The sequence below is a fragment of the Moschus berezovskii genome, chromosome 23, assembly GCF_049115385.1.
Source record: "Moschus berezovskii isolate FMDL1 chromosome 23, NW_MosBer_1.0, whole genome shotgun sequence".
Taxonomy (NCBI): domain Eukaryota; kingdom Metazoa; phylum Chordata; class Mammalia; order Artiodactyla; family Moschidae; genus Moschus; species Moschus berezovskii.
In genome coordinates, this window is record NC_142482.1 from 30,375,602 (window position 1) to 30,401,709 (window position 26,108).

Genomic DNA, 26,108 nt, shown 5'->3' on the forward strand with positions numbered 1-26,108 from the left:
TATGGGTACTCTAAATGAGATACCTCATTTATATACACGTTAGACACGCACTTTATGTTCAGAATGACATGCTGCAAAGACAGAATCTTTAAGTTTCATAAATATAAATTAGCTGTTAATGGTGATTTTAGTTTACAAAGGAAATTTCATACTGGAGGTAAGTTAGCTCAGCCTTTCTGCATAATTTAGGTCCAGTCTAAGGTTGCTAGAGATGCAGCCCACATGCCTCCTTTCCTTTTAGGAGCCACAGCCCAAAGCCCAGGAAGCAAAGTGTCCCTAGTGCAGCATCAAATATCATCTCAGGGAGTGGGCATCAGGGAACTCAGCATCAGCATCCTCCCAGCATCAGGAGCATCTCCTCTTAACAGTTGAAGGTACGAGGGAACCAGGACCGGTGTTCACACTGTTGGCATATGTAGTATGCAAATCTATTCTACTTTAAAGAGAATTTTTAACCTTAAAAGGCAGATTTATGTATTGTAATACATAATACTGCCTGATCCTACTACTCAAGATAGACAATGGAGTGGGAATATACAGCCCTGTAGGCTGGGCAAATTTTTATAGTTCCAGGTAATGGAATAGACCATTTAAGGTCTGATGTGTGAAGAAAACTCAGTGTCCACCTGTGGTGGCCTTCTTTCCCATCTGCTGTTGACGCTGTTCATCTGCTCTGGCAGTGGCTAAGCGGGCCTTCAAGATCATGGCTCATTTGTTCTATTTTCCAGATCTATTTACACTAAGCATTTTTAAATCAAATTATTAGTTTAAAAAACCATATTGGTTATATGTTTATTAGACAAAAATCAGCTTAAACTATATCTGAATATATATATATTCTGAATATTTCAAGTATATTTCCTGCCATATACTACAATCTTGTATTATAAAAGCAACAGTACATGACTATCAGGTCAGACATGGAGGAATGAATATATATGTGCACACAGACACACAGACACAGTGTCATCAGCCACGATGGTTCTCAAGTCATCTGACCAGTGTTTTTAAAAACAAAAAACTTGAAGAATTAAGGAGCTTACCACCACTACCACTTCCGTTTGAAGAAACATCACAGACCTTATGATTAGGTTTCCCCTTATAGTAGATACATTTTCCTTTATGTAATTTTACCCATTACTTTTAGTAAGCATTTTAGGTTATTTCTCAAAACCCCTGTCTGTCTTTGCTACCTTTTAATTAGTTCTAGATTATTATCAACTCCACCTTTTTCTTCTCTCTCTATTCCATTGCCTCAGACTCTTAGTCATTATTTGGCTCTTATCTATGGATCTGAAAATTTTAATCCTTTGTTATAAATTGGTTCTTTCAATTTCAGTTGGTTTTTAAATTCTTCCAATCAACTCATATTTCTCTAAACCTCATCTTCCTTTTGGCTAATCACTTAAAATAGTCTCACTTGTCATGTAGGAAAAAAATAAAACAAAATACAGACTTCATTCTTTCAATTGTAATAACATAAAAACCCTCATGCAAAAGGATACACTGCTTAACCAGTAACATATGATTAATATAAATATGATGAATCATATATATGACAAGTTTAATACATCAACCAGAAGTGAAAATAATTGTCACCATTACAGAAAGCTTCGAGAGACAAAGAAGCTCTGACACATCCTGTGGTCATATTGATAATGCATACGATTAACCAATAAAAACAAAGAATGCTAAGAAAGCATTCTCTTTAACTGAAACACAAGAAAAAAGATGATGAGATAATTTAGAAGAAATTATGACTTCTATCAACAGATAATAGCAAAATCCACCCAGGAAAAAACATATATGCTATGTATGTATGTATGTGTAATATCACACATATATTCTGCTTTAGTATGTTAAAGCAGATTTGAATACAAAAAAAATGAAACAAATGGTGAATTCTACTGTGCTTTAGTCATAAATCAACCTAATTTTCTGAAAATCAAACCAATCCCTTGTAAACAGAGAAGGACTTGGAGAAAGTTATATTAACATGAATAAAGATTTCTCTTAAAAGGGCCACAAGATGAGCATTTAATTAACACACATACACATACTCTTTCTTTAGGCTGTTGAAATATAAAAGTCTTTAATTCTCCATTAAAAAAAAAAAACAAACCTTGATTATAAGCTTTAAAACCATTTGAAGATGTTGAAGACTGTCTGCCTTTCAGCCTACTTCAAAGCCAGTAGAGAAATCATTTCTTCTTCTTCCAACTCAAAGTATGTTTAGGAGCAGAACATCTGATAGAAGTGGTATTGCCAATCTAACCAATTTTAAAATATAAAGTGCTTCTAGCAATATTTGGATACATATAATTTGACAAAAAAAGTTTTATAAACCTAAGCTTTGAAAAATAGAAAATATAAGCCCCAAGGAAAAAAAAAGCATAATTTGTAATTGAAAGAAAATAATATTTTGTAGAGAAAAAAACTGTTCTTCCAAAAAGAGACAAAAATGACTAACTCTTATTTCCCAAGAGAATTATGCCACTTTTATACAACAAAATTACAGCTACCACAAATTGCTTTCAACAATTCCACTGCTGCTTCATTTGACCACTTGAAAATCAAAATTCTTTCAGATTATAAATATAACTTTTTATAACTCTGTTATTACGTACTGTGAATGGGGAAAGGGGGCCAATCTTGTGGCCATAGCGTCGGACGGCCTCTCTGATGTGGCTGGGCTGGATGGCATCGCTGTGAGCCTCCACACCACAGGCCGCAGTGCTCTGCGACAGAAAAACACATAAATTGTTACTAAATCAAAAACACACAACACAACTACAGTGTATAAAATATGAAAATAAACTTTTGTAAAATGGATGGCTTTTTTCCCTTAGGATGCACATCAGTGCTGCCATATACTACATCTAACAAAAAAAAATCCATTAGCAAATCAAAGATGACTTTTACATGACCCCTTCCAAGCAGACCAACCAAATGCAATTTTTATGCCCCCAATATTTCACCTAGGCCTGCATGTCAAGGTATAGGAGAATACAGCCAGTTGTGAGCGGTTGAAAAGTGTCATGTGAACTTGCTGAAAGAACTACAGGAAGCTATTTTTTTTTTAATTTAAACATTTATTACTATAAATGTTTCTTGGGAGTTTGTTGGATGTATTTCTGAAATAACTTGAGAGTCATCAATTTTAAAATAAAAAATGTAAAATTGCTATATATTTATTTATAATACAGGGGATGGTCATAGAAGATCATTTCAACTTGGTTCCTAGTTTTCTAAGTGTCCTCTGTGCAAAAACAAAACAGAACCTATTAATCTGCCTCATCTGTAAAACACAGGTTTCAAAGTACATAAAGACACAAGAATGAAAAAGATTATTTGCAATAAGAGTATGGATCTCAACTCAAGAAATGTATGTAACATGCTTTAAATAGGGGTATTATATGTTTGTGATTTAGTTGTAGGCTCTGGCTTCTCAAATACTAGATCCCAGCCATCTCAGTTACCAGTTTTGTGAAGTCATATAAGACACCTGTATCTTAGTTTCCTTATCTGTAAACAGGATAACTAAACAGGATTTTAACTGCTCTATAGGGTTGCTGTGAAAATTAAATGAGTTGATATGTTTAAACTCTTAGAACAATGCCTGACATATGTTAGCTATCAACAGCAGTATGCTATTATTTAAATTAAAAACAGCACATCCATGTTCTTGAAATGATGAGCTAATTTACTTAGAAGTGCAGTAGGTACCAGATGCCAAGTCATCAACATGTAAGAATCAAGAGAAAGAAATAGTAGCCCGTGTATTACTCTCACTCTCATTGTAGAAGTACCATTCTCAGAATTCCTTACAGAGGTATATCTAGCATGATCTCTATTGACAGTGATCTGGCAAATCTTATCAAAATGAAAAAATACAACCATGTTTGATCCAACAATTTCATGATTTCTAAGGATTTATCCTGCAGATATATATTATACAGGCAAAAAATAATATAGATAGCTAGACATTTAGTCACTGCTGCCCTATCTGAATTAATGAAGCAAATATTCATCAAGGAGAGAACCATAAAATCAACTATGATACATTCATTCAATGCAACAGAAACCGCAGCGACCGCCATAATGAAGGAGACAGCTCCATATAGATTCCTATGGAGCTATCTCTAAGACACACTGTTTGAGAAAACGCCAGGTGTACAACTGGATAACCATGTTATCAGCTATTTTTTTTTTAAAGGCTGAACAGTATATGCTCATTTAAGCATAGGTTATTTCTGCAAAGACACCTCCAAAATTAGTAACAGTGCAGAATTTCTTTCTCTTGGAGTACAGATGGGTGTCTGGAGCATGGGTTAGAAGAAACATTTTTCACTGTATATCCTTCTGTGCCCTTTAAATATATTTTTTGTGCCCTTTGCATTTTTTTTATTATTATGAACTAGTAAAGTAATTAAAATATTCCTACAAAGAGCATCTGCTAATTATTCAAGCTGAACCTGAAATAAGACTAAAATATAAAACGAGAGTTTGATTATTTTTAATTATTTTTAACAAGATTTGAAATAAGCCAAATAGGAATATACTCAAGTATCTTTCTCAATTTCATTCCAACAATACCCTAAATAATATAACTGCTGTGCCCACAATAACAAGGATTAAATTATCTTAACCCCTCACTTTGGCACTCATATAAAAGTGCACACATAGTTTTTCTTTAAAAAGAAAAAATGCTAAATTGATTCTTATCCCAAGTACTTTGTTTCAGTTGGAATATATTAGAATAAATGCAATTATCAAGTACCTGGTGAGGCTAAAGACTCTTTTGTGAGTTGGGCTGTTTGATCAGATCTTATGGACAAGCCAGAATGGACATTTTGGCCAACCCCATAAAAAATGGGGACATTAAGAGGGCAATATCCTGCAGACTAAGGGGGTAAGGGGTTCTTCCAGTGCTTTCCTCTGGGAAAGCTCCTTTCTTCCTGAAAAGTGGATTTATTTCTTTGCTACGTGGCCATTGAAGAGGGTACTCTACTTTCCCAAGTAAGTTCAATTTTGGTATAGAATATGTTGGTCAAAATCTCTCAGAACTTCTAGCATGGAGATCCAATTGACTTCAGAACACTGAAGAAGAAGTGTACGTTAGAAACCACTTGTGGACACTATTTGTAAGACGGCAGCAAGTAAGCCAGCCTGTTTGAATCATGTTATCATTGCTAAAAAGAAGAAGTTACCTTATATAGAAATAAGAATATTCAATTTTGTGAGAAATGTCATTAAATTTTCTATTTTGCCAGTTTCTGGTTTATCTGCTATAATTAAGCCACTGCAAAAACCAGCGTAAGTTACCACAAGCACTTCTTCACCTTCCTGATTTGCCCATTGAGTTCTTTGCAAGGAAATCTTTAAATCTCAAATGTTGTATCCGCAGTATTATTTTCACCTCAAAAAATACCTTCTTATTTCTGTAAACATCCCTTCCCTCACCAAAGTACTAGTAATCTGTTTAAGTTCAAAATTCATATCAAGTTTAGAATTTTTACTTCAGCAGTGACTTCATAAATTTTGTAACAGTCTTCAAAACTGTTACAGAAGGATTAGCATTAAATTTATGTATTTGCTACATTAATAAAACTATTATGTTATAAATACATATGAAGACTGTTAGATTTATATACCAATTAAGCTTTCTCATTCTGCTTGAGCCCACATCTTGGAATATTCTTTAAATTTTCAAAAATGAAACCCACATGTTTGACAAAATACTGAGTCTTGTTGTCTATAGTGTATTTGTCAGAATTTCTGTGGGGACTGAACTCCTAATTTCCTAACGTCAAGAACAAGGTGCTTGGTAAAGTTCTTCTTCATATGTCAGGTGCCCTTCCCCCGGCTGTATTCATATTCCATTCTTGGATTCTTCCATTTCGTTTTTAGTTATGTCTTTTTATTCAGAAGCTGCTGCTCAACACTGGCAGCTGAAGTACCACACCGAGTTCTCCATACTTCCTCGATCTGAGCACTGTCCCTCAATTGTCCTTGCTGGCTTGAACTGAACAAAATTCTTCAACAGTTTCAACTCTCAACTGAGGTACAAGAAGTTACACTGAAACTTCTGTTGCCCCAGGATCTCTTATCTGACTATTTTCTTCCTAACATAAAAGTTGTTGGGAAGAAAAAACGTTTTTTTAAATCCTTTCTCAGCTTTCCCCTTGCCAGGTAATCTAATATTTAAGAAGGACCCGGAATCTCAGATAACTGTCTCTTACTCTTTTCACGACTACATCTTCTGTTAAACTTGATATATTAGATGCTACAGAGGTGTAACAGAGGAGTAATATGTATCTCTGATCAGAGCAAGTGAAAGGTCAATCGTGTAAATACCGACTTCTATCCCTCACTGACCACATGGATTGATGTATGATCAGGATGGGCAGGCAAGTGTCTTTTTTCTCCTCACTCTTGTACACAGAGCTCTCTCAGTTCTTCGAGTTTACAGAGGATTTCCCTTCAGATGAAGCTGGGACACTATTTGGCCAAAAGCTATAGTATAATACAGTTAAACACAGCTAAGTTTCTCATTCCAAAATTTAACTGAGATGTTGTGTAATCTGTCATTCTATGTAAGTAGGAAGTAATTTTTTTTTTAAACTAAAGAAATTAACTAGCAAACGTATTTGAAAAGAAGACAATAAAGAATCACCAAATTCAAAGATTCATATATTATAAAATTTGGAAAAAACACAAGATGTTATCTATTCTAAACTTTCCCAACTCCACACGTTATAGGTGATAGGGTGAAGATACGGGACACTCCTAAGATTAAAATGACAGTATTAAGATGTGATTATTCATCAAGTTCCCTGGCTTTTAGTACCATCACAGCTGAGGTTTCCAGTGAGTAAAAAATCAAAATATGGCAAGAGCTTGAATATGGAGTAGGAAATGGTAACCCACTCCAGTATTCTTGCCTGGAGAATTCCATGAACAGAGAAGCCTAGTGGGCTATAGTCTATGGGGTCACAAAGAGCTGGATACAACTGAGCAACTAACACTTTCACTTTCTTGAATGTAGAAGATGTGGATAAATAAATTTAAAAAAATAAATTATTTTATGTAGGCATAATTACCAGGTTAGTTATAAATTTCTTTTTTTTCCCCCCACTTATTTTTATTTATTTATTTTTCCAATTTTATTTATTTTTTTCAAGTTGAACAGACTAAATCTCTTTAAACAAACTTACTTATACTCCAGAGTCCTTTAAAAACTTAATAGCATTTATACATTGAAGGTATTTGATTTTCTTGTAACTAGCACTTCAAATGCAACAAGCATTTGAAGCAACAAGCATTTGACCCAACAAGTAAAACTTTCTACAGTTCATAACTTTTATAAATAAAATAAATTAAATGTACAGTGAATAAGTTCTCTGAAATATTTCAATATTTATGCAGGTTTAGTAACATCGCAAAATACATTTCAACTAAAATTCATAAATCTAAAAACCTGTTAGGCATTTTTAGGCGTTTTAAGATGGAAATGAAGACCAATGTTACATCGTAATATGCCAATTACAAATAGTACTTCAAATAGCAAATACTACAGTTTGTCCCAAACTTTAAAAACTATTCATGAACTCAACACTGAACTATTGATGGCTATGAGAATTGTTTCCTAGCCTTTTTGAAAATTTCAACCCATTTACGTTTAAGGTAATTATTGATAAGTACGATCCCGTAGCCATTTTCTTTATTGCTTTACACTCTTTCTGTGTATCCTGTATACAGAAGATCCTTTAGCATTTGTTGGAGAGCTGGTTTGGTGATGCTGAATTCCCTCAGCTTTTGCTTGTCTGTAAAGCTTTTGATTTCTCCTTCATATTTGAATGAGATCCTTGCTGGGTATAGTAATCTGGGCTGTAGGGTATTTTCTTTCATCACTTTAAGTATGTCTTGCCACTCCCTTCTGGCCTGAAGAGTTTCTGTTGAAAGATCAGCTGTTATCTTTATGGGAATCCCCTTATGTGTTATTTGCTGCTTTTCCCTTGCTGCTTTTAATATTTGTTCTTTGTGTTTGATCTTTGTTAATTTGATTAATATGTGTCTTGGAGTATTTCGCCTTGGGTTTATCCTGTTGGGGACTCTCTGGGTTTCTTGGACTTGGGTGATTATTTCTTTCCCCATTTTAGGGAAGTTTTCAACTATTATCTCCTCAAGTATTCTCTCATGGTCTTTCTGTCTTCTTCTTCTGGGACTCCTATGATTCGAATGTTGGAGCGTTTAACATTGTCCCAGAGGTCTCTAATATTGTCCTCATTTCTTTTAATTCGTTTTTCTTTTTTCCTCTCTGTTTCATTTATTTCTACAATTCTATCTTCTAGTTCTCTTATCCTGTCTTCTGCCTCTGTTATTCTACTGTTTGTTCCCTCCAGAGTGTTTCTGATCTCATCTATTGCATTATTCATTGTATATTGACTCTTTTTTATTTCTTCTAAGTCCTTATTAAATCTTTCTTCCATCTTCTCAATCCTTTTCTCCAGGTTATTTATCTGTAACTCCATTTTGCTTTCAAGATTTTGAATCATTTTCACCATCAAAATTTGAAATTCTTTATCAGGTAAATTCCCTATATCTTCTTCTTTTGTTTGTGTTGGTGGGCAATTATCTTGTTCCTTTACTTGCTGGGTATTTCTCTGCCTCTTCATCTTGCTTATATTGCTTTGCTTGGGGTGGCCTTTCCCTCTTCTTGCAGTTTGTGGAGTTCTCTTTATTATGTAGTTTCTTCACTGTGTGTAGGGTTGAACGGGTGACTTGTCCGGGTTCCCTGGTTAGGGAAGCATGTGTCGGTGTTCTGGTGGGTGGAGCTGGATTTCTTCTCTCTCCTTTAGAAGACAATGGGCTGCTTTTTTGGGAGCCTGATGTCCTCTGCCAGTATTCAGAAGTTGTTTCGTGGACTTTACTCCGCGTTCAAATGTTCTTTTGATGAATTTGTGGGGGAGAAAGTGGTCTTGCCATCTTATCCCTCCGCCATCTTGTTTCTTCCTCCCCAGAACACTGGATTCTTATATTCCACTTGGTCGTGGAGTATCTCTTCCCAGCTGCTCCAGCAAGGCACAGCTGCTGTACCTTACCTTGGACGAGGGGTATCTCCTCAAGGCCGCACCTCCTGCTTTGAATGTAGATCAGCTCCTCTCGGCCCTCTGGTGCCCAAGCAGCCACCGCCTCCTGAACGTGGTACAGCTCCTCTCGGCCACCGCCCTAACCCTGGGCGCAGGGTAGCTCATCTCAGCCACGATTCTGCACGTGGTCGGTTGCGCCGGAGCCGGGCGTCTCCTGCGTCTCTAGTTATAAATTTCTACATAGTTTGTGAAGCAAATCCACTCAAGAGGTCCTTAAGTAATATTTTACTACTCTAGTTTTAGTTATTGAATGAGCTGGAGAGCACTTTAGCTGGAATTCTTTAGAACTACTTTACAATACAGAAGTTCCTTATAGTTCAGAGTTTCCCTTAATAAATAAGCACTGAGATCTGTCATTTTGAAAATAAAAGGGGGAATCCAGACATGAGGATGAAATTTAAATCTGCTTACCATCAATTATAAGATTATATCTTGGCACAGTTCCACTACTAGTAGTGGCAAATAGTTTCTAACGTGCTCACCAACTCGTAGAGAAAAGTATAAATTTTGGACAAATTATAAAAAACAAGTACCCGAAAGCAATAGAGTGATCTAACCTGGACAAACACTGAAAGGGCAAATACTATATACAGGAGAAGGGAATGGCTATGGGTTGGTTTTCTGTTTTTCTCTTTCAGCCTAAGGGTAGGCCCTAGTCAGTATAGGGTCACGGGACCTTAGAGGCATGAGGAGCTATAGATTAGAGTTCAGGGCAACCACAGTAGGTGTAAAGAGAAAAAGAAAATCCCAAAAAAGGACAAAATCAAAGAAAGGAAGGCAAATATTCAGTGTATAAATTTTACCCAAATCTCTGACTAACTTCTAAGCTACTCCTTTGTGGGACCGAATCCAAGAAACCAAGGTAAAACTAAACAAAGGAGGGGAGCATCTGGCTGCTGAAGAGGAATCTGAATTTGGAGTTTATAGAGCTCCATCTAGAAGAGTAAACGGTCTGCCGAACATACGTATGAACAGACCACCAACACCAACTCTTCTCATGGGAATATTACAGAACCTGGAATTTCTACAATATATTACTCACAATGTCCAGGATATAATTCAAAATTACTACACATGCAACAACATAAGAAAGTGTGACTTATACTCAGTGGAGATCAAAACAATCCAGATATTTAATTTATCATACGGGAATTTTAAAACAGCCATTATGAAATAAAAGAAGTTGTAGTAAATAATAAAAAATAACAATAAACTATAAAAAGAAATAAAAAGGAAATTATAAAACTGTAAAACAAAATATCAGAAACAAGACATTAATGGATGAGTGTTAAGACTGAATTGACAGTAGATAGAGTTTGGAACATAAGGGAAGATCAACAGAAGTTATTTAACCTGAAGAACAGAGAGAAAAGGTTGAAAAGGAAATTAAACAGAGCTTCAGGCACACGTTGAACAATATCAAAGTAACTAATGAGAATATACCTGGAATCTCAGGAGGGGAGAAGAGAGAACGTGAGGCAGGCAAAATATCTTAATAATTGCTAGTAATCCCCCCTCACAGAGAAGGCAATGGCAAGCCACTCCAGTACTCTTGCCTAGAAAATCCCATGGATGGAGGAGTCTGGTAGGCTGCAGTCCATGGGGTCGCTAAGGGTCGGACACGACTGAGCGACTTCACTTTCACTTTTCACTTTCACACATTGGAGAAGGAAATGGCCACCCACTCCAGTGTTCTTGCCTGGAGAATCCCAGGGACGGGGAAGCCTGGTGGGCTTCTGTCTATGGGGTCACACAGAGTCGGACACGACTGAAGTGACTTAGCAGCAGCAGCAGCAGCAATCCCCCCTCAATTTAAGTATATTCAATTTTCAAGAGGCTCAGAGAATTCTAAACAGAAAAAATGCAAAAGAAAACCGTATCTATAGATATCATGGTCAAACTGCTGAAAATCAAAGATATGACTTTGAAAACATCCAGAGAAAAACAGCACATTACAAACACACACAAAAAGCTACAGAATCTTCTGACATGTGAGTAAACACAGTGGATGCTAATATTCTCTCCCGTTCTGTGGGCTGTCTTTTCATTTTGTTCATGGTCTCCTTTGCTGTGCAAAAGCTTTTATGATTAAGTGGGTCCCATTTGTTTATTTTTATTTTCATTACCCTATGAGGTAGATCAAAATAGATCTTGTTTACATCAGACAGTGTACTACCTAGTGTTTTCCCCTAAGAATTTTGTATATCTGGTCTTACATTTAGGTCTTTAATCCATTTTGAGTTTTTCTGTATAGTGTTAGAGAGTGTTCTAATTTCATGCTTTTACACGTAGTTATCCAGTTTTCCCAACATCACTTATTGAAGAGATTGTCTTTTCTCCATTGTATCATATGTTTTTGCCTCCTTTGTCATAGATTAGTTAAGAATAGGCACGTGGGTTTATCTCTGGACTTTCTATCTTGTTCCATTGATCTATATTTCTGTTTTTGGGCTAGTACCATGCTGCTGTGATTATCGTAGCTTTGGATAAAATGACAAAATCATTTGGTAAAAAGTTCTTTAAAAACTGAACACATAGCTACTCTATGATCCAATAATTTCATTTCTAGCTAGTAATTTCATTTCATTTACCTATAAAAATGAAAGCATTTGTCCATAAAGATTTGTACAATAATGTTCATAACAGGTTTATTCATAATATCCCCAAAACTGGAAATAGCCTAACTACCAAAATGAGAATGAGCAAACTGATATACAAGCAACTTACTCATCAATAAAGAAGAATAAATTACATTTGTACTTAAAAACATAAACTTTAAAAATACCCAGAGTGAAAGAAATTTCACACAAAAGAGTATACATATTATATTCTCTATGAGGCTCCAGAAGAGAGAAAACTAAAAAGTCAGAACAGTGTTTGCTTTTCTGGCGATGGTGATGGGATTGCCTGGAAGAGGTGTGAAAGAATTTTCTGAACTGATCATAATTTTTTTTTTTTATCTTGAGAGGGTATCAGAAAACAATGAATTTATATATCTGTCAAAATTCAGCAAATGGTATACTTAAGAATTGAGTAGTACACTGTATATAAACTTTACCTTTTAAAAAAAGGTATAATGTATACATTACAAAGAAGTTTATAATGTATAAATTATAATGCATAAATTTTGTATAAAATTATGTGTTTTGGCATGAATTATACTGATGCCTGCAGCTTACCTTTTAATGTATCAAAAAAAAAAAGAACTGGTGGATGGATAAAAGGATAATCAGATGTACATATAAAGTAAATGTAAATATAGTAAATATATTAAGTATAGTAAAATTTTAATTGCAGAATCAGATGATTGATATATGGTATTCACTCTATAATTCTTTTAACTTTTTCGTATGTTTGAAAATTTTTATAATAAAATACTAGAAAACATCAATATCTTGCTGTAAATTGGCTGCTTCTAAAAATCTGATTAATGAGAAAAACAGAACACATTTTCCATACCTGTGAACTCAGTAAGATCTCCCTGTGCTGTGCTGTGCTTAGTCACCCAATCATGTCTGTCTCTGTGTGACCCCATGGACTGTAGCCTGCCAGGCTCCTCTGTCCACGGGGATTCTCTAGGCAAGAATATGGAGTGGGTTGCCATGCCCTCCTCCAGGGGTCTTCCTGACTCAGGGATCAAACCCAGGTCACCCACATTGCAGGTGGATTCTTTACCATCTGAGCCATCAGGGAAGCTCCAGGATACTGGAATGGGTAGTCCAGCCCTTCTCTAGGTGATCTTCTCAATCCAGGAATTGAACCAGGATCTCCTACATTGCAGGCTGATTCTTTACCAGCTGAGCTACCAGGGAAGCCCCGAGATCTCTCTTCTTTGCACCAAAAAGGAAAAAGAAAGAAGAAGAAATAGAAAAATATCATTCACCTTTTTTCTTTTCCTTTGTTTGGTCTTAGCTGAGTCTTGTCCAGCACTCCCATTCCCTAGGGATCCTGATGTGGTCTTCCCCGAGTGCTGTGAGCCCACTGATGGAGCTGTTGGTGTAGGAGGAGGTGTGCTCTCTGGAGAGTCTGGATAGGGCTTCATGCAAGACCCCTGTTCAAAGAGATGTGGCTCTGAAATCAGGCAACCAGAACTTCTACTAACATTTTAGTTAGCTCATGAATTCAATAATATTTGAAAGTTACAAACATAAAAACCCAATTTATTATTATCCAGTCCACAGAAACGATGCCATCATCTTGCCCCTAAGTGTCTAAATATATTAATTTCTAATCTGTATGATCATTCAGATAAAAACTAGGATTCCTCAGATACAGCTTTCAAAATTTCTGTTGATTCAGTCAGATACAGATATTTTTACTGAGAAGTTTTGTCAGTATTTCAAAAGTACTCAAAAGGAAGTTCTAAGCTTCTCCCCCTAACCAAACAGGATGCCTTTCAGACATTCTCTGTATCACGGTGACCAGCCTTCGCTTCAAGGCGAAATAACTCAAACTCAGTGCTTTAGGGTCACTGTAGATTTATCTCTAGCTCCTCCAACACCTAGTTTCTTCCTTCCTTCAGAATATCCCTCATATCTACCTGCTTTCTTTGACTATGCCTGCAAGTCTGTTCTCTCTCCCTTGTGGAGGTCCTTCAAATATTTGAAGACTGTCTATCTCACAGCCTCTTCTCTTCTACAGGTCAAACACCTCAAGTTCCTTCTACCACTTGTTATGAGACATGCTTTCAGGGTCCTCCTCCCACCCCTATTACTCTCCTTTAGACAGCCTCCACGTTGTCAATGTCCATCCTCTAGGATGGTGCCTAGACGTTGAAACAAAACAAAAGACATTGTGATGTTTCTTTTTCAGTACCATCACAGTATTTATTATTTATCATTATAAGAAACTTATAGGCAAATAAGTCTTTCTCATATACGGTATTGCTGCTGCTGCTAAGTCACTTCAGTCGTGTCCGACTCTGTGTGACCCCATAGACGGAAGCCCACCAGGCTCCCCCGTCCCTGGGATTCTCCAGGCAAGAACACTGGAGTGGGTTGCCATTTCCTTCTCCAATGTGTGAAAGTGAAAAGTGAAAGTGAAGTCGCTCAGTCGTGTCCGACCCTTATCGACCCCACGGACTGCAGCCTACCAGGCTGCTCCATCCATGGGATTTTCTAGGCAAGAGTACTAGAGTGGCTTGCCATTGCCTTCTCCGCATATATGGTATTATAAATCTATATTTTCCTGATCCTATCAACCGTAATAACCATGCTATCTACTGACCTACAGTTTTTTATAATGTATTTTTAAAATTATGCTAAACTTTGTAAAACATTTTGCTGAAATTCAGGTACTGTTTTCAAGAGTATTTCTTTGATCTGCTTGCCTAGAAACATCAAACAAGAAGGAATAAAGCTAATGTGGCATGAGTTGCTCTTAGGAAAAACAATAAACCATATGTTTGAAAAAAAAATCTGGAAAATTAACTCAAATTAATATTAACCTTGATAATCTGAGAAACCTAAGCTTAACTAGCTCAGTTCTTTATATGGTTAGTGTTCAAGAATGACAATTATTAAAATAGAATGCATGTGATTAATTCCATGCCTTGTGTTTCCAGTTCAACTGACTGTACATAGCACCTCCATTTGGATCTTCTTAAAATACCCTTTTGAACTCATCACTCTTTAGCCAAGCAACTTTCAATTCTTCCTTCCCTAAGTGTCTAAGGCCTTTATTTTCTAACTTCCTACTTCCCTTCTCAATGAATCCTTGGCTTGAATATTTTAATCAGGTTTTTTCCTCCCTGTACAACTGCACTTATGCCACCTCCAAGGCCTACAGTATTTTCCCCACTTTTACCATCTCATCAAAGTTTTATCTTTTCTTCAACACTCAACTTCCTTTCTGAAGTCTTCTTTCATTATAATTAGGGAGTTGCTTTTATCTCTGAACTTTCTGTCTACAACACTCATTTGGAAATCAGTACATAAAATCTTGAACTGTCTGTTTGTTCATTTACTGCTTTGCTTGTTTTGCAGAATGTTCTATCTCCCTGAATACAGATCATATTAGTCTCCAGAGCCCCCATTGGTTTCTAACCTGGTAAAGTCCCTAAGAAAGTGAAAGAAAGTGAAGTCGTTCAGTTGTGTCCGACTCTCTGCGATCCTGTGGACTGTAGCCTACCAGGCTTCTCCGTCCATGGGATTCTCCAGGCAAGAATACTGGAGTCTTTTCTTCTCCAGGGGATCTTCCCGACCCAGGGATCAAACCCGGGTCTCCCGCATTGGAGGCAGATGCTTTAACCTCTGAGCCACCAGGGAAGCCCCTAAAGCAGGCCCTTAATTGTGCTTTCTGACCTGCAATGCTGATGAATAGGAATTCCTGGTCTAAAGTGGTCATTTTTGTGTGTTGAGTCAGGTAATAAAGGGCAAAAAGACTTCCAGTCCCTCCAAATGTTCATTTTGACCACCAGTCACATTGGAGGAGGAGTGTCTGGCAGGTCAGGGAAATGCTGGAGGCTTGTAGCAACATATTTAGCCAGGATGCTTTCTGACACTCCTGCCCCCACCTCCCAGAGAGCCCAGGAAGTTCAACACATACAAGCCATCTTTCTTAACTGCTGGGTAGCTGGAAGCAGCAGCTGTGGTTGCTGAGCATTGCCCAGGGCAGCTTGGCCACCCTGGAGAATCAAGAAAGTGTGTGTGGGAAATACAGTTTTCCTAGCCACGTAAGCAATCCCTTGAATGTTAAGGGAAAACTAGTCCTGTTATGTTCACTGTAAATTTCTTTAATTAGAAATGTTACAACAAATTTGTCTGATGTTAATGAAAAGCATACTTATACACATATTCATAAAGTGAACATGTACCAAAGACAGTTTAAAGGGTGTTCTTTGACATCATAATTTGGGTTTGCAACATAAAGAAAACAAATCCTGTTTAATCAACTGGGTGTGCTTTAGGGACTGTTAAAGCATGTTCACTGATAATGATGTATAACCTCTTTCAAGAAAAAATGGATTTTTAATGGGCATAAACATTTTAATTCCTCTTTTAGTTCCAAGTCAATCTGGTTCCACAAGGGGCATAAAAAAGATGTCATACTTTTGGCTTGTAATAAGATGCAAGCATATATCTTTATATATCTCATAAGTATCTTAGAGCAGAGACAATTAAATTTGGAGTTCAATGGGTTCACAGATCCTTTATATTCATGGAATGGTTTCAGAGAGTCTCTGAACGCCCTGAAGTTGTACACAAAATGTGCAAATGTATTTATGGAGAAAGGATTTACAGTTTTCTTCAGATTCTCAGAGGGGCTTAGTAGCCATTTTCAGGTTATAGGTTTCACCTAACTTGATCTGAGGCTCCCTTCATATTATACATGTGAATGTTAACCAAACCTCCTTGCTGCCCTCTTTATAGTCATTAGGTTGAATTATATGAAACTGATACTTATGTTAGTGTAAAAAAAAAGTCAGATTATTTTTGCAAATTCATTAACTAGATGTTACATTTCTGGTTTTTAGGCACACACTGTTTACAGCAACTATTTTTTATGCCAAAAATGATACACATTTATTATACAAAGCCTTAAAGCTGGCAAGAAGACTTCACAGTACCCACAGGTGGGGATCCCAGCAACAGAAACTGAATATAGAAAGGCGACTTTTACAGGATTGGATCAATCAAACCACAAAGGATACATGCGGCCATATTTCTTTAAATCACGCTTAGAGATGGATCCATAACTGAAGAGTCCAACTATCAATGACACCAGGAACTGTTATTACATGAATAAAATAATCCTTTCATCTTTGAAGCAAAAATTAAATACATAACTTTTCTCCATGTTATTCAGTTAACTAAACCAAGTGTTCATCTCCCATGGAAATGAGAAGTACTCTTTCACTGTACGGCCAGGAATGCTAAATAAGGCTAAGAGAAGGTGATAAAACCACTGCATTAGGTGGACTGTTAGGGCCTGAAACATAGTAGGTATTTGTTTGAATGTTGAATGTATTAAGATCCTGTGACTGAAGGCTATATATTCCTACATAATCTTTTTCTTAGAACTACTAATGTAAATATCAGACATGAGAGAAAAAAAAAAAATCCACAGACGTGTCAAAGCCAGATTTTTTAATACTTACCTCAGCAGAGTTGTGGTACTGGATGAAGGTGGCAGAAATGGCATGGCTGAAGGGATCTCCTGCCTTGGTTACCATGTCCTGCCTCACAAGAAGAGCCAGATCCACTAACTAGAAGATCAGAATAAGAAAGTCACAGAGCTGGAAATAATCACCAAAATGATTGAAACAGTAAAACTACATACAAGCAATTATATCCCAAATGTTATTAGTAAGATGGTCTGCCTAAAAAATCTGTACTGTGGACATAAATATATGCTTTCATGGCTGGTAAGTGGACCTACCCATGAACATAAAGGATATGGTCTGACCTCCTAGTGAAGTGGTTCTCAAAGTTTATAATCTCCAGGGAAACATTTTAAAATACAGATTTCTGGGTTCCAAGCTCTGAGAGTCAATAATAATTCGGTAGGGCTGCTCTAGGATGTAGCTTAGAAATTTACATTTTAGACAGGAACCAAGGGGAAGCTGATGCTTGCAGTCTGAGAACCAGGCTTTGAGAAACTACTAGAGGACAGTGATTCCAGACTCAGGTTTTGGGAAGCACTCAGTGTACTGTACATTTCTAGAGAGGTATTTTTCAAAGTCCAAAAATAATCTCTAAGCAAGAGAGATGTGCACTTGGAATTCAATGTTGAAGAAAACTATGCAAGGATAGTTTCTGGTTTGGCTAAAGTTCAAGAAACAGTCACTTTTGCCTAACACCCACTGGAGCTGAGGATGCAGAGAAACATAATTGGCCTCCTGCTACGCTGCTAAGTCACTTCAGTCGTGTCCGACTCTGTGCGACCCCATAGACAGCAGCCCACCAGGCTCCCCCGCCCCTGGGATTCTCCAGGCAAGAACACTGGAGTGGGTTGCCATTTCCTTCTCCAATGCATGAAGGTGAAAAGTGAAAGTGAAGTCGCTCAGTCATGTCCGACTCTTAGCGACCCCATGGACCACAGCCTACCAGGCTCCTCCATCCATGGGGTTTTCCAGGCAAGAGTACTGGAGTGGGGTGCCATTGCCTTCTCCGCCTAAATTTCAGCAAATAGTGAGATTATCATAGAAGAGAACTCATGGCTGTTCTCAGTCCTGGTAGAGCAGCAGGCGGAAGAAGAATTGATCATAGACAGGAATAAGGGGAAAGCAGCTACATACAGCTTGATAGGATAGATTCAAGTTCTTACCTGTGCCACAGTTTCATATGCTAAATACGCTAAAATTTCCATAGCAACGACATTGGGCTTTATCTCCATACTACCGCAGTCCAACCAGTCTCGAAATTTGGACCCTTTTTTGGCTAGTCATTAAAAAAAAAACAGTAGAGACTATTTAGTTTTTGAAGTGTTTTAATACTGCATATTACAATCACAAAGTGAAAAATATATCTATTGAAAACAATGTATATAAAATGCAATTTTTTTGAAATCTTATTAGTGTCGAGATATATTCTAGTCCCAAGAATGCCTTTACACATTTGTGTCTTTCACATCTCTGCTGCCTAAAAGTACGCTAAACCACTGAATGCTTAGCACTTCTTACAGTGTGTTAGAATAGGTTATCACTGACCATAGATTCTGTTCTAACAATACTCAGAAGAATAACTTGCTTGATGTAACTTTATTCTTATGGAAAGAAAATCCTGCAAGAAAGAACTTGTGAGGAAAGAAGGAACACACAGAAATGTATTTTTACTACCTTTCAAAATAGGTCTATTTCTTGAGTAGGCTCAAAGTTGTGAATTTAGAATTAAACGGAACAAACTGATATCTGGCCTGATCTAAGTCTGTGGTTACATTTTCCTGATGACAAACGTGTCCAAATTCTTAAGCATGATTCTCAAAACCACCCAGAATGATTCCAACCTGCCTTTATACTATTCCCTAATTAAAGTGTCACCTGGGCTTGAGTTAATCTTTGTGTTGACCCCTGCATGGGATACTCTCCTATCACCTGGCTTCACTCCTATGAATCCTGCCCAGGGCCACAGACATACGTTCCCCATTCCAATCATCTACTGAACACTTATCAGAGATCCTTCTGTGTTTGCTTGTGATTTCACAAGCCACATTACAAGTTTTGTGGGTCGACAGCACACATCTCATCTTTCTGCATACCTAACAGTACTGAAAACACAAGGAATCTTCTGTTAGGTATCTCGAAACCGCCACAGCACTAAGCAGTCTAATGTGACATAGGGCCTTCAATAGATATTACTAACTTGACTAGTAATCTGGAGGAAAAGATTGATAATGAAGATTTTACCACATCTATAAAGTAATCATCTTAAAAAAACCCACTGATTATTCTTTTGATTAATCTGGTCCCACAAGTCTGTGAAACCCTTAATGGTAACTCCAAGCATGATATTTTGATCCTGATAGATACAGTCCTCCTGGATTCCACATACAGAGAGTTTTCTGTGAAATAAATCACAGGAGACATTAAGTCCTGCTATTGAAACACGTATCCAAAGCTGTCAGCTGTGGCCGAGTTACGGTGATCCCCCGTAAAGCTATCTCCCTGAAGGAACCAATCTCCTCAGTGCTCTCTGACATATAACATTCCATCTAACTAGGAAGCTGCAATAGCTCACAAACACTTGGTTCACATCTGTGGGATACTTCTGAAGTTAACAGGCAGCAATTTGGCAAGATCAATAAAATGTACCTTATTCATTTCTCCCTTTGACAGACAATAACAGGGAAACTGGTTGGGGCATAGACTTGGATTACCGTGATACTGAATGGTTTGTCTTAGAAATGAACAGAGATCATTCTTTCATTTTTGAGATTGCATCCAAGTACTGCATTTCAGACTCTTTTGTTGACTATGATTGCTACTCCCATTTCTTCTAAGGGATTCTGGCCCACAGTAGCCGATATAATGGTCATCTGAGTTAAATTCACCCATTCCAGTCCATTTTAGTTTGCTGATTCCTAAAATGTTGACATTCACTCTTGCCATCTCCTGTTTGACCACTTCCAGTTTGCCTTGATTCATGGACCTAACATTCCAGGTTCCTATGCAATATTGCTCTTTACAGCATCGGACTTTGCTTTTATCACCAGTCACACCCACAACTGGCTGTTGTTTTTGCTTTGGCTCCGTCTCTTCATTCTTTCTGGAGTTATTTCTCTACTGATCTCCAGTAGCATGTTGGGCACCTACCGACCTGGGGAGTTTATCTTTCAGTGTCCTATCTTTTTGCCTTTTCATACTGTTCATAGCATTCTCAAGGCAAGAATACTGAAGTGGCTTGCCATTCCCTTCTCCAGTGGACCACATTCTGTCAGAACTCTCCACCATGACCCGTCCGTCTTGGGTGGCCCTACACAGCCTGGCTCAAAGTTTCATTGAGTTAGACAAGGCTTTGGTCCACGTGATTAGATCGGTTAGTTTTCTGTGGTTGTGGTTTTCAGTCTGTCTGCCCTCTGATGGATGACGGTGAAGGAAAAGACCCTGATGCTGGGAAAGATCGAAGGCGTGAGGAGAAGGGGACGACAGAGGATGAGATGGTTGGATGGCATCACTGACTCAATGGACATGAGTTTGAGTAAACTCTGGGAGTTGGTGATGGACAGGGAGGCCTGGCGTGCTGTGATTCATGGGGTCGCAAAGAGTCGGACACGACTGAGCGACTGAACAGGGAAACAGGTATTTTGTGACTTCGCTCTAAACACTTGATTTTAAAAGTGAGGGAAAGGAGAGCTCTTGGTCAGATCTGTCCACCTACACAACAGAATGGGCAGCCTCCACGTTGGCTCTTCTGCACTCAGAGGCAGAGGTGAGGACCCTGGGTGTGCGGTGGTATCCGATCACCCAGAACAATGCCTGGCATTAGAGCACTCACCATAAGTGTTTCTAGAAGAAATGAGCGAGTGAATGAATGAAAGAACAAACAAATGACAGTTCTTTAATAAGAGGATGGGATCCAAACTTTTCCATACATCAGAAAAGATGCGCAGAGGTCCCAGAAGACTACCTGGTGGTCCAGTCACTAAGCTGCATCTGACTTTTGCAACCCCATGGACTGTATAGCGTACCAAGGCTCCTCTGTCCATGGGATTTTCCAGGCAAGAATACTGGAGTGGGGTGCCATTTCCTTCTCCAAAACCACTTGGGTTACTCCCGTTCCTGCAACAGGTGAAGATTCTTAGATAATTCGGTCCCTGACACGTGGGAAGGACTGTTTCAGAGATGGATCCTTCCAGGGTAAAAGCGGGTCCAACACAAGAGGCACAGATGCCTCCAGTCATGAAGGCTGGTTTCACCAGACCTGAGGGCACATCAGACTCAATGAGTTCCTTCTCCTTCACCCTGATTCTCACTGTATCCGGATTAAGGGTGATCCTAGAAATTTATCAACTTATTCAGATAAGTTGAGAAATTTATCAACTTATTCAGAATAATGAGCCATAATAATAATGATCAATACATTTATCAATTTATTCAGAACCTTGACCAAAGGTCAAAAGTTCCCAGGATCATCCTCCTTCTGATGCTCCTTGGTTTTTAGCCTGTGCTGGAAATACACTTTACATAATAATTTCATCTGGAAATGTAAGGTTAGTTAATCCTCATGTACTTTGTCTCTCGCGTCAGTGATCGGGGCAAAATTCATTCCATTCTCACCTCTCACCCCTCCATGTTATTTCATCATTTCTGCCATATGCCTTTTCACCAGACTTTCCAGTCCTGACCCTTCCCTCAGGGCCCTCTGTGATGCTCACTGTACTCCCAAGAAAGCCTTCTGCAACTTCTCTCTCTGCAAAATCACTGTTATTTGGGCGAATCAAAAATAGCCTTCTTAAGAGGGCATGGTTTTCTCTGGAATTTTTTCTTTCCCTAAGATTTTTTTTTTTTTTTGATGTGGACCATTTTTAAACTCTTTAGTGAATTTGTTACAATACTGCTTCTGTTTTATGCTTTGTTTTTCTGGCTATGAGGCATGTGGGATCTCAGCTCCCTGACCAGGGATCAAACCCACACCCTCTGTGTTGGAAGGTGAAGTCTTAACCACTGGACTGCCAGGGAAGTCCCTTCCCTGGAAACTTTTATAGTAGGAGTTCCTCCTTTCTTTCCTATTATACCTATTTATTGATCAGCTATAAATAGGGATGATGTCATAGCTCAGTTGGTAAAGAATCTGCCTGCAATGCAGGAGACCTGGGTTCGATTCCTTGGTCAGGAAGATCCCCTGGAGAAGGAAATGGCAACCCACTCCAGTATTCTTGCCTGGAGAATCCCATGGAGAGAGGAGCCTGGCAGGCTACAGTCTTCAGGGTCATAAGAGTCGGACACGACTTAGTGACTAAAGAGAGAGAGAGACTGATCAGCTGCTGCTTTCCAGCCTGTTAATTTCCCCATATACTGCAGGGCCTGGCAGCAACATCTTCATTCTTTTCTTTTCTCCCACAGGGAAACCATAAAACAAGTAGACATCAGATTTCTAACCAACAACAGAGGCAAAAAGACAATGGAATAATGTTTTAACCAATAACTATTAGTCTACAATTTCCTACTTAACTAAACTATCAGTTAAATATGAGGACAAAATAAAGTGATTTTTTTAAGACAAAAAGGAGTGCTTTAAAGTACTTTCAGAGGCTTGGGAAAAACAAAATTAGGCTGAGATGGAAAGTTCAGATACAAGTATACCTTGGAGATACTGTGGTTTGATTCCAGACCACCACAATAAATCATATATTGCAATAAGGCACATTACACGAAATTTTTGGTTTTCCAGTGCATATAAAAAGCTATGTTTAAACTATACTGTAGTCTATTAAGTGTAAAATAACATTTTATACTTTTTATGTCTAAAAAAATGTACATAGCTTAATTAAAAATAATCTTGTTTGAAAAATGGCACCAATAGACTTGCTTGACACAGGGCAGGGCTGCCACAAACATTCAACTTGTTAAAAAAACACACTATGAAGTACAATAAAGCAAAGATCAATAAAACAAGGTATGCCTGTACTGACAAATGTGCTTTAGAAAAATGAAGGATAGCAACTAAAATAACAGCAATAGAATAAGTAATATACAAACTGGTTTGTGAAAAATAGAATCAAGAAAAGCCTATCAATCCAAATAAAAGGAGGAAAACCAAATAAAAAAGCACAGTAAATTCAAAACACAAAATAAGATAGCATATATAAACCCCAATGTATAAGTAAGTAAATACATATAAATTAAACTCATCAATTAAAATACAAAGAGACTCTCAGATTGATTAAAAAGAAAATTTAGGTATCTGTTTACAAAAGCCACACATGAACAATGGGGTTGAAAGGACTGGAAACAGGTTTATAAAATTATAACTAAATTAGAGCTTTGTGAATGAATATCAGATTTTAAAAGACTTTTAAAGGGAAATGATGATCTGACTTATATAAATATAAAAACAAAATACTGGTGAATGGGATGATCAGTGTCCTAATTCTAAAGCTTAACCTCAGCCTTAATAAGTTATAGACGGGTCATTTTAAAATGTACCAGTAGTCTCAGCTAGTGAGTACTACGATTAAATACTTAAAAAGACACAAATGGCCGGATCACAATTCCTGTACCTTGGTCATGTATCAGCAAAGGCATGAGGAGTCTAGTTCTGGAACTGCTGACCCCCTTGGACTGAGCATTCCCAAAGACAGTACTGTGGCACAGAAAACAGATTCTCCCACTAAGGTTTCATGATGAAGTACTATGGGCACTATATGAAGAAATATTTTTCAATGCTCAAATCTCTCTTCTTTAAAGAAAAAAAGTTGAGCATAAGATACTCTTTATACTATAATTATTTTATACAGAAATGGAAAATATTAATTTTTAATCTATTGCAGTTTATTATTGTTATGAACCAAAAAACTCAGTTACAAAAAATCAGATTTTTAAACAAAAGAGGTATTAGGACATACATGTTTTAGTGTGAAATAGCACTTGTTTCTTTAAGTAAATTAAGAATGATTCAAAAAAATAGTTCAATAGCACTGAATGTTACTTTATAAAATGGAGATTTATACTCATAGAAGATTTGAATGCCATTTTTAAACCTAAAATTTACAATACAAAAACCTCTCATTTGCTGAAATTGCCATGATCTGAAGTGTCATTTACTTAATGCTTCACAGATGTATGATGCCAAATTGTTAGTCAGACTACAAAGTATATTTAGTCAGGAGAAAAAAAAAAACCTTCCCAAACATGTTTTCCTATATTTCCCTGACATTTACATGGGGTGCTGTTTGAAATGTGTCATTTATTTGCACTTTATGATCTATAAATGAAGCTCTCATTTTCTTTTTCCAAATTGAATACGCTGTTATTGTGGCCACATAATAGCTTGTCCTTTAAAGACACCATTGTGTCTATGATTTCTCAGACAAGGGTCATATGCTACTTTGTCATATTTTTAACTGGACTTTTCATCACACTTACTCTTTGACCTTTACCCTGAAAATCTTAGTCATCACTGAACTGTTGCTGTAAGGATGTTTTTCCTACACAATCTAGCCCACTATTTATCGCAAGCCTTTATGTACTCTTACTAAGCTGTGTGCAGAGGTGGGACGGCACTAATTTTACCATAGGTACAAGGTGTGGACTAATGAGCTCGGCTAACAGGGAACACACACTACAGCAGGAGGTTACAGACAAAGATAGGAGAGAGTGTTGACATATTCTATTGTGGTAGTATGAGTATGCACGCATGAAGGGAAAGTTTGGCATTTATTAACATTAGGGGCTGTTCAATGTCATGACTGTACTACCACAGCCCACTATGGGTCAAGCACAATCAGCAATACTAGTGCAAACATGACTAAGAAACCGAAAAAGAAATTTAAATGGGAATATTAAGAAAAATAGAATTTTTCTGACTAAAAGTAATGTGAGTAATTAACATGGCTCTCTGTGTATTATCTGTTCCGTTCAGTCGCTCAGTTGTGCCCGACTTTTTGCGATCCCGTGGACTGTAGCCTACCAGGCTTCTCCATCCATAGGATTCTCCAGGCAAGAATACTGGAGTGGGTTACCATTTCCTTCTCCAGGGGATCCTCCCTACCCAGGGATTGAACCCAGGTCTCCCGCATTGGAGGCAGACGCTTTAATCTCTGAGCCACCAGGGCCCTTTAAAACCTCGTAATACTTAGAACTGCAAAACAGCAGAGTGGGTTAAAGCCTTTTAGGTTCCCCTACAAGGCAGAGGCTGTTTCCATAACAGTTATAACTATGCATACATGTATTAAATTCACCAATTTCTAAGGAACAGAGATTGTGCTGTACTTTAGTGTATCTGTAACACATAATCTCTTAAACATATAATGAAGCGAAGTTAAATGCTTACTTACAGAAACTTAAGTGTCGACTTTCACAGAATTCTGCATATTGAGCTGAATCCATAACTCGAGTTTGTCTTTCTGCTCTCTGATAGATGAAAATAAAAAACACACACACACAAATTTAAATCAAGCGGACTATTATATGTTTTCACAGCTAAAACTCAAGAGCATAAATTCCATTTCCTTTCCCTTACTTTAGGTGAATACTTTAGTACCACCTTAAACACCATGACACAAAATTTTGATAAGTAACAGTAGTTTTGAAGCTTGCTTGTTTTATAAATAAAGTTTAAAAAGCCATTTTCCAGTCGTCTGTTACTTTTACTATATTGGAAGAAAAAAAAACTAAAAGACCTGACTTAAGACTGTGCACTTCTGAATTTTCTTTAACTGTACCACCCTCTTAAAGAAAAAGAAAACTTGTGAGGTGATAACAAATTAAACAGAAAATTTTTTATTAACTTTTACTGCCCATCTGCCTCAAAGCTGGGGTTTTTCAACATTAACATAGGAGTCAGCAAATGGAACCCA

At 37.5% G+C, this 26,108-nt stretch overlaps 1 protein-coding gene across 6 annotated transcripts in view; it reads right to left on the reverse strand.

Annotated features, from left to right (window-relative positions):
* SUPT3H (SPT3 homolog, SAGA and STAGA complex component) overlaps nucleotides 1-26,108 on the reverse strand; it is a 418,542-nt gene that overhangs the window by 96,913 nt on the left and 295,521 nt on the right. For all 6 annotated transcript variants that reach the window (XM_055406163.2, XM_055406162.2, XM_088831212.1 and 3 more), the window contains exons 7-11: nucleotides 25,587-25,662; nucleotides 18,420-18,532; nucleotides 17,251-17,358; nucleotides 13,036-13,203; nucleotides 2,628-2,738 (exon numbers count right to left, since the gene is read on the reverse strand). In XM_055406163.2, coding sequence (XP_055262138.1) covers nucleotides 2,628-2,738; nucleotides 13,036-13,203; nucleotides 17,251-17,358; nucleotides 18,420-18,532; nucleotides 25,587-25,662 — 576 coding nt within the window. The remainder of the gene's footprint in view (nucleotides 1-2,627; nucleotides 2,739-13,035; nucleotides 13,204-17,250; nucleotides 17,359-18,419; nucleotides 18,533-25,586; nucleotides 25,663-26,108) is intronic.